Genomic DNA, 13,618 nt, shown 5'->3' on the forward strand with positions numbered 1-13,618 from the left:
TGCCGATGCAGGGGACACGGGTTCGCGCCTCCGTCTGGGAAGATCCCACATGCCGCGGAGCGGCTGGGCCCGTGAACCATGGCCGCTGAGCCTGCGCGTCCGGAGCCTGTGCTCCGCAACGGGAGAGGCCGCAACAGTGAGAGGCCCACGTACCAGAAAAAAAAAAAAAGCTAAGTAGGAACATCTTGACTTCTGTGCTTAAAATTCACTCAGGTAAGTAGTAAATCTTGCAGAAAAGTTGTGTCTTAAAGACATAAGGATTAAAAACAAAACAAAATACTCTCTTCGGGAAACAGGAGGCATACTCAAGGTAGCAGCGTGGTTTTAGGCTACGGGACTGGCCCTATAACCTCCCAGCTGTGTGTTTTTTGGCAACTTAAGAAACCTTTGTGCCTCAACTTTCCCATCTGTAAAGTGGGCATAAAAACAACAGCTGTCTCAAAGTGCTGCTGAGGGTATTAAGGACATGATGACTTGTAGTCTCCCCCGAGAAGTGCTTGGCACGTGGGAAGCATATGTTTCAGCTCACCCTTAGCCTGAAGATGAAAACACACAACACATCACAAAGAATGCATGTGTTAAATGAAAAAGGAGATAAACTCTGCACTCTGAAACTGGCCTTTAAACAAGGATGTTAAAGAAAACTAAAGGGTCACCAACCAGATGTCTTGAGATAGCTTGAAGTGTTACCTAGCTGGCTGCATGGAGGCAGTATCTTCCTCAGCCACCCAACCGATTCAGCTTCTAAAACTCAATATTGTTTATTCAACAGAGGGGGTAGCGTTTTAAGGCAGTAAGATGTAAGAAAGAAAATTACAATGATCACAGCCCCAACTTTTTATTTATTTATTTATTGACTATTTATTTTTGGTTGCGTCGGGTCTTCATAGCTGCGCACGGGTTTTCTCTAGTTGCAGCAAGCGGGGGCTACTCTTCGTTGCAGTGCACGGGCTTCTCATTGCGGTGGCTTCTCTTGTTGCGGAGCACGGGCTCTAGGCATGTGGGCTCAGCAGCTGTGGCACGCGAGCTCTAGAGCGCAGGCTCAGTAGTCATGGCTTGCGGGCTCTAGAACGCAGGCTCAGTAGTTGTGGCTCGTGGCCTCTAGAGCGCAGGCTCAGTAGTTGTGGCGCACGGGCTTAGTTGCTCTGTGGCATGTGGGATCTTCCCCGGACCAGGGATCGAACCTGTGTCCCCTGCATTGGCAAGCGGATTCTTAACCACTGCACCACCAGGGAAGTCCCTCACAGCTCCAACTTTGATCAGAGTCTAAAATGCCTCCTTCATGGCCTGCTCTTCTATTATTCCCTGTGGCTGGGGACCTTGTGCCTGCAAAGTGTGTCAGCTGTGAGAGGAAGGCGGATTGGCTGCAGCTTCTCAGAGTCAAAATCTCTGCAAATATAAGTGTCTTTAGGGAACTCCCTGGTGGTCCAGTGGTTAGGACTCGGTGCTCTCACTGCAAGGGCCTGGGTTCAATCCCTGGTTGGGGAACTAAAATCCCACAAGCTGCGGTGTGGCAAAAAAAAAAAAAAAAAAAAAAAGGTCTTTACTTGGTATCAACAAACCCACACACACATACACAGACACATACACACGTGTGCGTGCACACACAACCACACACATGCACAAACGTCCATATACATGCGCATGCACACATACCACACACACACACACACACACACACACAGACACAGCTCCTCCTTGGGACGTTCTGATGGAAGAAATGCTGTCAGCTGGAAGACTTGGCCTCAGAGTACTAGAATTCTTGATGAGATGGCTCCGTACCTTTTATGTACAACATAAAAGAAACCACAGGGATTTTACATTCTGAGTGTTTCCTCCTTTATGGAGATGTCTTTTAGGGCTGCAGCCTACGAGCATACTGCCCAAGATAATAGGATGGACTTCCGGCTCCAGACCCTAATTCCATCATCATTGACATAAGACTTTATCCTCAGAAGTCTCCGGCATCTGCCTTTAAGAGGACACAACAAACCAGGGCTTCTGCCTTGCAGAGCTGCCTTTCCCTACAAACAAAGAGCTCTCCTCCCTGTGGCTGAGATGCAAAGGCTTGGGTTGGTGGAGATGCCACGGCGCACCTGCATCTCTGTCACGTGGCTGCACCCTGCAGAGTGGCACGTGAGGAGGAATGCAGGGAACGCACAATTCCAGCGAGCACGGGTCAAGCAACATCCTCACCCCGGGAACTACAGAACATCCTGGGAGAAGCTGGACAGGGTCTCCGGAGAAGGAAACTCTGAGGGCTGCGCTCCATGCTTTGAGTCACAGAGTACGTGGTTTTCGCCCACGTGCAGGTCTGGGGTGATGATCAGATACCTCAGTGCTGGCAGGAGAAGGCAGAGGATGCAGTCGCAGGAAGAGGCTATGATGCAACCGTAAGGGTATAACTGAAAACAGACTCTCCATCACCATCAAAATAGCATCAGGGGCTTCCCTGGTGGCGCAGTGGTTGAGAGTCCGCCTGCCGATGCAGGGGACGCGGGTTCGTGCCCCGGTCCGGGAAGATCCCACATGCCACGGAGCGGCTGGGCCCGTGAGCCATGGCCGCTGAGCCTGCGTGTCCGGAGCCTGTGCTCCGCAACGGGAGAGGCCACAACAGTGAGAGGCCTGCGTACCGCAAAAAAAAGTAAAGTGTGGCTGCATCCTCCTCAGTGGGGTGACAGTTTAACCTCGGTGGGACCCCTGGGACTGGGGTCACCAAGTCACACAACTTCTGAGGACAGATGGCATCTGACATTGCAGGAGCAGCCCTCTCCCACCCTCGTCCCCAGGGTATGGAATGCACAGCCTGGGTGCTAGGACACGGCCACTCTGCAGGGAAGATGCGGCACAGGTCAAGTCCACATGCGGGGTCAAGCGTCCACACGCACGCCTCCCGACCACACCCGGGGCCGCCCGGCTGCCTGACTCAGCGGCCGCCTTTAGCTCTACTCAGTCGAGTAACGGAGTCGTGATTTCACTACCGACGTGGCGAGTTTATCTGCCGGGTCTAGTTAAATGCAGAGGCCTCGAGTTATTTCATTGCTAGACAGCAAGGACGGGTCTGTCGTTTTCAGCTACGGCATCCAGCAGAGCACGGAGAGCCCGAGTCTTCCTGTAGATCCAGGACAGTGGGTTTTGTTGGTTGTTTGTTGAAGATACGCCACTAAAAACATGAACACTGCAGCTCTCTAGACTCATTCTAAATCATCACTCACAAAAGTTAATCCCGACAGAGAAAAAAGGAAGGAACTCCTCGTGCTTTAAGTTCCTCACTTTCTGGGTGAGGATTCAGATCCCAAGAGAGAGCAGGTGGAAATGCAAGAGGCCAAGGCCAGGACCCCTGCTGTGAGCGCTGGCCACGTTTATATCTCCAGCTGTGAGAGGCCGCTCCCTCCCGAGCCTCTCCACTTAATTCTCAGATGTTGTCTGATGTGAGGAAGGAGGCTTCAGCCGCAGCAACGTATGACTTAAGATGGACACTTACTTCGGCTCAGTCCTAGTGGAGGCCTGCTCAGAACCCACAGCTTATGGTACACAGGGCCGACTTCATCCCTGCTGTCCTGGAAAGGAGCATCACCCACAAAAGGCAAAGGGAAAGGCCCTTGCTGCTATGAATTTATCCATAGGGTGGACAAATCATTAAAAAGAGGCTCAGGAAAAACGTAAATGAAAACCACGATGAGACGTCGTACACATGTATCAGAAGGGCTAAAATGAAAAACGGTGACAATGGCAAATGCTGACGAGGATGCAGAGAAGCTGGATCTCTCTTACATGGCTCACGGGAACGGAGAATGGCAGAGTCTGGCAGTTTCTTACAAAACTAAACATATGATTACCATGCAATCCAGCATTTGCATCCCAGGTCAGTTGTGCCAGAGAAATGAAGACTTAAGTTCATACAAAAACCTGTACAGGAATGTTCACAGCAGATGTATTTGTAATAGCCCCAAACTGGAAATAGTCTAGACGTCCTTCAACAGTAAAAATGGTTAAACCACCTGTGGCACGTCCATACTAGGGAACACTAACTCAGCAATGAAAAGGAACAAACCACTGATCCGAGAACCTCAATGAGTCTCCAGGGAATTAGGCAGAGTGAAAGAAAGAAAGTCAATCATCTCAAAAGGTTACAGCCTGTATGATTCCATTTATAGAACATTTTCGAAATGACAAAATTTTAGAAATGGAGAACAAATTAGTGGTTGCCAGGGATTAGGGAAGGGGGAGGGTCACAAATGGGGAACCACAGGATCCCCTGTGGTGAAGGCAATGTTCAGCGTTTTCACCGTGAGGGTGGATTTGAGAACACACGCATGTGAAAAAAACTGCAAGACACTAAACACAAACACTAATGAGTACAAGTCAAGTGGGAAGATCTGAAGAAGGTAGGTAAATTGTATCAATGTCAGTTCCCTGGTTGTAGTTTGGGGCTAAGGTTTTACAAAAGGTTATCATCAAGGAAAACTGGGTAAATGGTACACAAGATCTCCTGTCTTACTTCTTACCGCAGCACTGACTATGAACCTACAGTTATCTCCATAAAAATTGCAAAAAGAAAGAAGCAGAAAAAAGAAGTCAACAGAAATTCCTTCTAGAAACCACATGCGATCGAGAACCCCATGATCTTTGTTGGCGCTTACAGAAATTATAAAACCCAAGTGCTAGAAAATTAACCAACAGCCCTCACAAGAAGATGAACAAGGCACGTGCTTAATATTTAATACGTGTGATGAAAATGCTCACGATGCTTTCCAGCTGAAATACGTGAAATGCAAACACTTTCAAAAAACTCCCACAGAGCTGAGAATCGCTTTGGGTAACAAACACACATGGTTGAGATTAGATGGCAAACTGATGCCCTTGACAAAGGTGAAGGGAAAGGCGGGTCATGTTCATATTTGTTTTCTCCAGGGGGCAGAGCCCAAGTTCTCAGCCCCAGAGCCGTGCTGGCATAGGCAAAGCACCCAATCTCTAGGCCCATTTCTCCAAAGAACCATTTGCATCACAGAAGGGGGAGCACCCTGTATATTGTGGGAGACCCCACGGTATCCAAGCAACACCTCCATTCCCACCAGACATGAATCAGGCACCTCGTCAAGGAGAGCCTTCCCCCGTACTCACTTATTCTGCATCATGTTCATGATCACCCAGTCGAAAGGGTAGACATTCTTCCCAATGAGGTTCTTAAACATGATGAATGTTTCCATCAGAAAATCCTGAAATAAAAAAGAGAACACTGAAACAAGCCACCCAGAAAAAGGTGAAAACCAATGCCCCCTGGAATAATTTTACATTATAAATGACTTTTTTTTTTTCTTTTAACTGAATGAGAACATACGAAAAAGTAATGAAGATGTATTTCACAGGAGGTATGTATTACACTTCCGCCTTTCTGTTTGCCTGAGCACCTCCTGTCCCGGAGAACTTTCCCAAGGACATATTAAAAGATACTCCTTGGGCATATCTAAGAGTCACAAAGAGTCAGTCCCCAAAGGTTACAAATACATAGTCACACTCTTTCTGCTTAAAGAAACCTTTTTAAACAAACGTAACACGCAGGTCATAACTATGTCTTGTATTTACTCTACAGAGATTTTTCATTATGAACAGGGCCCATTGGGTTGAATATGTGGTATTATTATCCTTTCCTTTTTCTTATGTAATTTAACAGCTGAAAGGCTCAAACAGGAACTCCTGACCATCTGCACCTATTCAGCTCCCAGTAAACCATTTGAGCATGTGGTCGCGTTCCAGACTCTTTTATGTGGCATCCTCAAATCCACAAGCTCCTCAGTTATACCTCTGTTGTCTCCTAGATGGTCCCTGAATTTCACGAGTGGTGCCCTGCTGCCCCACCTTGCTTCCTGGCCAATCAGACCGCTCCTGGCATCGGGAAGGGGTTCCCCTTTCCTAGTGGGTCCACTCTGTGCCTGCCAGAATTAGGAAAATTTCTTGAATCTGACAGTTTAGTGCTTATTCTGAGCTAACCTGAACAAAACAAGCGGTTATCCTGAAAAGCACACATCCCGGTAGCCCGGGATGCACGCTCCCTCAAGATCTGGGTGGGAAGGGGACAGGCAACTGAGAATTCATGTAGGAAAATGAGGTTATAGTCAGAGATGGCCAAATAGAGTGGATGTTTCTCATTTATTTAATCTACTGATTCATAATTAGGTACAATGGCTGTGAAGACCAAGGTGGTGAACAGAATTTATGGAGCCAAGAAAGCAATTTCCAGCACAGAGTTCTACCCAGGAACTTCTTGCAAAGAGACACCAGTTCCATCTGACAGCAGCAATAAGCCGATGTTCAGAGATGCTTCCCCTGCAACCGTAACAGCAATGCCAGGTTACAGCGAGTCATCTCTGCCTTGGGAGGGGTCTGTCGAGCCTCCTCCTGTGAATAAAAACTCAAGGAGCAATCGTGATCACCCTTTATACAACAGAGGCCTCCAGTGCAGGAGAGGTTAGGATCCCAGGCAGAGTCAGGAGGGAAAAGTCAGTTCCATGTCCTCCAAACTCTGCCCACAGGAGCCCTGACCAGCAGGGCTTGTGAGCAGGGGTGTTCTAGGTGCCCCCTGACACAAGGAACAGTTTCTCTCCCCAGTTTAATTACTGAAATTCATACTTCACTCCTTAAGTTTCCCCACTTTGTCGAGAGTTTCACATTTTAATGACCAGGTTGCCTACTTTGCCGGCTGAGTGCCGTAATTTAGTCACATCTCTATTTGCATGAAATTGCTGGCTTTCTTGCTGATCACTCCTCAAAGCCTAATAATTGAGATACAGGGTCTGGTTTTTATTATTCTAGAAGAGAAGCATATTTTCCCAATTCCTTTTTTTTTTTTTCCCTCTAGGAAACACAGTCCCACACTTCATTAGTATGGCTCAGCTGTTAAATGTTGGTACTTTGCTGATCAAACAAAATGCTGCAGATTGTGGGAGATGAGGTTTTGCAAGGCTTCCCTGTCGGTCTGCATAATTTACTAGCCATGGTGGTGGTCCCCACCATGGCATTTGCCTAGGACGGCTGATGAGGCTGAATAGACTATTACAACTGCTATCTCCAACTCAAAGAGGGGAGTTGGAAGATTCACATGAGATATTTTGTGAAAATTTCATCTTTTTATAATCAATTCATCCCTGCTACATTTTTAGTTATATTATTCACAAGATGCTCCATTTAGTAAGTGGACAGCTCTAACAAGAGCCATCAGTGTATTCCACAGGCAAAATCTTCTTGTAAAACCATCTGCTTCTGTCCATCTCTATACCCACCCACTTGGATCATTGATCATCCTTTTTCACCTGGACTACCAGTGGGGCATCCTAGCCTATCTACCTATGGTCATTCTTGTCTCTCTTGGTCCCCACACTTCACCCAGAGTGACCTTTTCAAATTACAAATCTGATCAGGGCACCAACACTTCCCCCAATCTCCCACCGAACCCACGTCCTCAGGGGCTTCCCAGCGTTCCTAGATTAAAGCCAATGAGTCTTGATTCTCAGAAGTAGGAAGTCACCATTCTCTTAAGTCAGAGAAATAACTGTTTCAGACAAGGACCATCAATACATGCTAAACTTATCAGATGAAAGATTGCTAGAGGAAGACCTTTGCAATTTTCTGCAGATGCCGAAGTATTACCCAAAGATTACATGATAATCTTCAAGGGGCATGTATCTTCACAACAGAGAGATCTGGTAGTGACTCCCTTAACCAACTGATCAAACCCAGCATCATCAGTAGTGGTCAGCCCGGCATTTCCAGACTCCCAACAGACACACCAGGGAATGCTTAACACCAACTTCTATTCCGCTTGCCAAAAGGGGGAACTTGAATTTTAGATCAAGCTTCCAGTTTGCAGGACATAGGAATTTGCAGAAACAAATCTGCACACAAGGCAGCATTCAAAGATTCCAGAATGGGTGAAAGTCTGCAAAGCTAATGACTTTATCCCTTCAAAACAATAAATAAAAATGAAATAGAATTTTAAAAAGCAATGCCATGAATGGGAAGGAAAAACAAGGTGATGAACTCATTCTAGAAAAAAGAAGAGATGAAGGAGAGAGAACCCAATACAACGTGTGAGTCCAGACTAGATGCAGATTTGAGAAAGCCTATAACGAAATACAACAAACACTGGGGAGAACTGAGGAGAAATCTGAATACAGACGGTATGAAGAGGTGATTGTTATGTTCTGGAAGGTCATTGAGGCCGTTGACTATTGTCTTCAACCTTGAGAGATATTTGCTGAACCACTTACATGTTTCTCACATACTTATGGGATTTGGCTACATGGAAAGAGGTCCATAGAGATACAGGGGAGGCAAATATGGCAAGGTGCTTGCAACTGATGGATTCAGATGACAGGAAGAATGGTTTCCATTGTACTATTCTTTCAGCTTTTCTGTACGTTTGAAATTTTTCAAGATAAAAAGAGCACAAGCAAAATGGAGAGAATCAACATGAGATCAGTGAACTGTATCACCGTCAACATTCTGATTTTGACATTGTTCTATAGTTTTGCAAGATGCCACTATTGGGAGAAACTGGGTGAAGAATACAGGGGCGCTCTGCATTGTTTTTTCCAGCTGCATGTGACTCTACAATTTTCTCAAAATAAAAAGTTTACTCAAAAAATAAATGCCTTAAAAACAATTTTAAAATAATTAAGGGAAAAACAGTAAATAAATGATACAGAAACGGAAACCAAACAAGCAGAAGAACACAAAGCCTCTTAGCATGACCAATGGGGTCCTGTGCAGTTTGATGCCCCAGCACCTGTCCGGCTGCACCTCACCCCCAGGACTCTTGCTGCTCTACCACCTACAGCGAGTGCCCTTTCTTCTATTCCTCGATATTCCACAATCCTCTCCTTTGCAAAGAAGGCTTCCTGACCACCCGACTCAGTCCAGTCTGGCTGCTTCACAGGGATCATTCTTTTGGAGCATGGACAGCCTGGGTTATCTGAAGGACTCCCTGATTACCTGTGATATTCTCCACTAGACTGGGGGCCACGAGAGCAAAACCCGTCTGCATTGCCTGCTGTCACCTCCTCCGCCTGTTAACACAAAGTCAGTCTCCAAGAAACAGCTATTGAGTGAATTCACTATAAAAGGATTCTGCACCCCCAAACTCATCACCCAGTGGAGACAGTCTTCGATAAAGCTGCATCTACGAGGAATGGTCACAAGAGATAAAGAAACGGATGCTCAGAGCAAGGCTCCTCCTGCTACTCGTGACATTCCCTACACAAGCTTGTGGATCACCCTTCGGTGGCCATTTCACACAGAAATCAAGGCTCTTTAAGACCAGGCCTGCCCAACAGCAGAATGTTTCCCAGGCAAGGACAGTCACCTGGCAAATATTCTTGCTTTCATAATCCCCGTGAGCATCCTCACCACTTTCCATTGGTGAGAAGTCACGCTGGACCACCCCAGCACAGGCTGCTGGTTGACTGGGATGGACAAGGTACAAGGGAAGGGGCAGTGGGCGATAGCCACCAGGTGAGGTCAAGGCAGGTGTCGGGTAGGGGTTCCCAGAAGGCGTTGGGATGGAAGCTGAATGGAGGCAGGAGGGTAATCCAGGAGGAGGACGCTAAGAGCTCAGAGCTCTGCCTGACCGGGCTTCCCTACATAACCTACAATTGCACAGGACTGGGAGAGGCCACAGAAAGAGGCGGGAATGCACGGTAGCCTGTGGCTGCCCCTGGGTCCTCCTTGGAGATGAGAGGGACCCCACAGCCTGGTTCTTTCAACCTTCGCCGTCCTGTATCCTGCATTCACTCAACCTGTAACCAATAAGCGTTACTTCCACCTGCACTGTTCTCGGATACGTCATTATTCACTCAGTCGCTCCACAAACATTCCTTTATGGCCACTTAGTGGGAACTTGGGACAAGTGTCAAGAGAACAGGCTCCCCTGGAAGGTCCAGAGTACTCCTCTTCACCTCTGATCTTACTATGGACACTGAGTAAGTTCTCCACCTGTGGTCCTGCTTAAGTAACTGGGACACAAGACAGCTAGCAGCCCCTTCTTCAGGCCAGCATCTCCACTGCAGAAGAACTTAAAGACCCCACATGGCTCACCATCCTAAAGGGACTGTCTCTGTTATGAGAGACTTTTGAGCCAAACGCGTCCACCCTTTTCCTTTCCTGGATTAGCCTTTCAGTTCCATGCTGTGCTCCATCCTTTCACTGTCTTGGGGTCCAAAGGGTCACTTGAGAGACTGTAAAAGTACCAGTTCTGAGGCCTGTGACTTTGGTGTTGATAATAACTGAGATTTTGGGATGGGATGAGTATGGGAATGACTCATCCAACCAAACCAGAGCTGAATGTGAAAACCTGAGGAAGCACTTCTTACAAGGAAGTAGTCTTGAGAAAATGGTCTAGGCTCTTCGTACACTGCATTACTAATTAACTTCCAATTATTTAACACAAAACGACCTTTCATTTTTGTGAGCATTTGTCCAAGTAGGAAAATAGTCAAATACCCTCTACGTATAGTTAATAGATAGGAACACACTTTACAAAGTTCTGACAGATTAACAACAATAAAAAAGGTTTACGATCCTTGCAGTATGAATTCATGATATCCAAACCACAAATGCCATTTTATAATGGAAATCCAATTGTCTGCAAATAATTGCTGTTCTGAACTACTGTGTCTAAGGAAGCAAAATCCCTTGGGATATCAGGACCACAACATGCAACAAGTATCTGATGATCTACTCTGTGAAGGAGAGAGGGTACACACTTGGAATTCGGCAAATTAGTCATTTTTAAACACTATTTTGTATAATCGCTTTTCACAATACATTGAAGCTTCCCTATCCACAGCAACACTGAATAATTCAGATTAAATATATATATATGTATTGTTTTGCGGTACGCGGGCCTCTCACTGTTGTGGCCCCTCCCGTTGCAGAGCACAGGCTCCGGACACGCAGGCTCAGCGGCCATGGCTCACGGGCCCAGCCGCTCCGCGGCACGTGGGATCCTCCCGGACCGGGGCACGAACCCGCGTCCCCTGCATCAGCAGGCGGACTCTCAACCACTGCGCCACCAGGGAAGCCCCAGATTAAATATTTTTAACAGTTTGCATGAATAGTATGATTTTGATCATGTGACTATTCTGATAAAGGGCAAATAATTAAATGGAGTCCTAAGTTTTCAGCACAGGTAATGCTTCTCATTCTGAAAAGTTTATTATTCAGCCTGAAGTGTTGTCTAGGAAATTGTTCATAAAGGTTCAGCTACAACTATCCTTCCCCTGATCAAACATGAGGCATGAAATGTTTCACGTGGCAAATCTGATTTCACTGTGCCTTGACTGCTGAAGAATCGCAGGCTATAATCACATGCGCTACATGTTACACGCCTGAGTACAGTCCTACATTCAACTGCTCGTTAATATTTTTAAGGAAGACTAAACACAGAGACACGCAAACACATACACACTCTTGCTCCTTGACTTTTATTTAAGGAAAATTGCTATGATTTTAAGGTATAAATCAATTTTTTAGAAATTTAAATACATATATTATTATTATTATATTAAACATTTTATATATATATAATTTAAATATACATACGCACGCACACACACATACAGCAGCAACAGTTAATAAGGTCGTTTTTTTAATTAGAATTAATCCTTTGGAAAAAAGCCTTAAATGCATTGTCTCTATCCCTTAATAAGATTGATGTAAAGTGCAACCAACCTTGTTCTGGAAACGCTAGTAGAACTTGCTGCCGTCTGTAGGAATCTAGGGGCCTCAGAAATGGAGTCTGTGTTCCCAGACAGGAGAGCCGAGGTGGACATATACTCAGAAACTCTGCAGACCCATTGGCTGCGGCTTTGCAGAGGACATCTGCTGTACGGCCCTGCGACGTCAGCTTGTTACGGACAGAGCTCCTAACTTCCCCTCTGTACGTCTCCTAATTAAGTTGTATCATACTCTCACTGAGGATGACTAGAGAATTATTTCGAGAAATGCTAATGAGCCTCCGTGACTAAAGCTAATTAATAACGGAGCACAATTAAGGCTGACAATGCTTCCTGGCTTCTGCGATTGAAAGCCAGTCAATCAATGAACAGCAGTTAATGACAGACTCTCCATGGGTAACATCTCCAAATCTTCCGTGACCACAAAGCATGGGAGAGAAAAGAAAAGGGACTTTTCTCGGCTGACACCCTGAATCACTCCCCAGGTCAGTAGAAGGAGAGAGTCTGTATCTTGACCCTTATCTTCTTACAAACACGCCTTTAGTTAGACCATCCCTGGTGGCTTCTGAAATCAAGTGGAGGCAAGTCCAAAATCATACTGAAAATGGAAATACTTACATCAGCGTTTTGCCTAAAATGCTGGCCTCAAAACACAGTTATAGAAAGTCAAAGTTACACTCACCACCACATCGGTCCTCATTTTCCCAAAAGTCTTGATCAAATGGGCATAATGATAATCTTCCATTTGTCGTAAAATAGCTGTCATACAGGCCACGAAGTTTCCCTGTAAACAGATCAAAAGATACAATGAGATGAGGAGACCCACGACACTCATGGGAGAAACTGCTGTAAACTAGGCATCTGGGATCAAAGCCCACCAGGGAGAAGCCATGTGCCAGGCTGGCCAGCTAGGAGAGTGGTCACTCCAGCCTCACCATCTTTCCTTTTGCTACATTTCCTTCTAACTACATTAAATGTTTCCTGATACATGACTGTCCAGTCTGGAAAAAACAAGCTTGAAACATTCTCGCATTAAATATGTTCAATGAAAGACAGGCTCGAAACCGCCACCACTGTGCATTGTGTTCCCTGGAAAGTTGCTGCCCCTGTTATCAGGCAAAGTGTGTGTGCAGCCCCTGCTCCCGGGCTGTGGCAAAGAGAGGACTTTTATTTCTCAAAATCTGCCTCTATCCCCCTTGGCCAATTTGGAGGCAATAACCACCGACTCCACAATGAGTTATGGCTCACTTCTCCTCCACCAGAAGCATGTGAGGAGGAATGCAGTCTCATCAGAATGTAAAGTGGGAGAGACGGGGCTATTTCTCATACCAGACAGAGCTGGCAGGAAAGGAAAAGAAGGGGAAAAAAGAAACCACCAAACAAAATCAAGACATGGAGAAACTGAGGGGCCAGAGCACTTAGCAACAGAAGTGACCAGCATGCAAGTGGCTGTGCATGTGGACACGTTTGCGTGTGCAGGTCTGTGCACGTGTGTGTGTGTGTGTGTGTGTGTGCAGACACACTAAGGGGGATTTGGTCTAGCGGGGGAGCAGGGGGTTAAGCAGTCCCATTGCCATTAACTGCAATGTATCACTTCTGGGGTTCATGGCTAACAATTCCCTAAAAGACTTCTTTGCTTTTAAATATTTTCCCCTAAAGTAATGATATTTCAAGAAACAGAGGACATATATTTTCTCCCATTAAACTAGCACAAGTCTGGTAAAATTATAGGATGAGGTATACTTTGAGACACGTCCTTAATTTTGCCTTATTAAATGAGTTTACAAATTGCATTCTTTTACTAACTGTTTTACAAGCAATGTATTCGAATGCCTAAGTATCTCTTGTATTCATTTCAAATGCCTGCTCTACAGTGAAATGTTAAA

The 13,618-nt window shown here is 45.9% G+C and overlaps 1 protein-coding gene across 2 annotated transcripts in view; it reads right to left on the reverse strand.

Moving 5' to 3' along the window:
- Window positions 1–13,618, reverse strand: part of DOCK1 (dedicator of cytokinesis 1) — a 527,155-nt gene that overhangs the window by 193,611 nt on the left and 319,926 nt on the right. For both annotated transcript variants that reach the window (XM_079899863.1, XM_079899862.1), the window contains exons 28-29: window positions 12,415–12,516; window positions 5,125–5,219 (exon numbers count right to left, since the gene is read on the reverse strand). In XM_079899863.1, coding sequence (XP_079755989.1) covers window positions 5,125–5,219; window positions 12,415–12,516 — 197 coding nt within the window. The remainder of the gene's footprint in view (window positions 1–5,124; window positions 5,220–12,414; window positions 12,517–13,618) is intronic.

This window comes from Stenella coeruleoalba, assembly GCF_951394435.1.
Source record: "Stenella coeruleoalba genome assembly, chromosome: 16".
Lineage (NCBI taxonomy): Eukaryota > Metazoa > Chordata > Mammalia > Artiodactyla > Delphinidae > Stenella > Stenella coeruleoalba.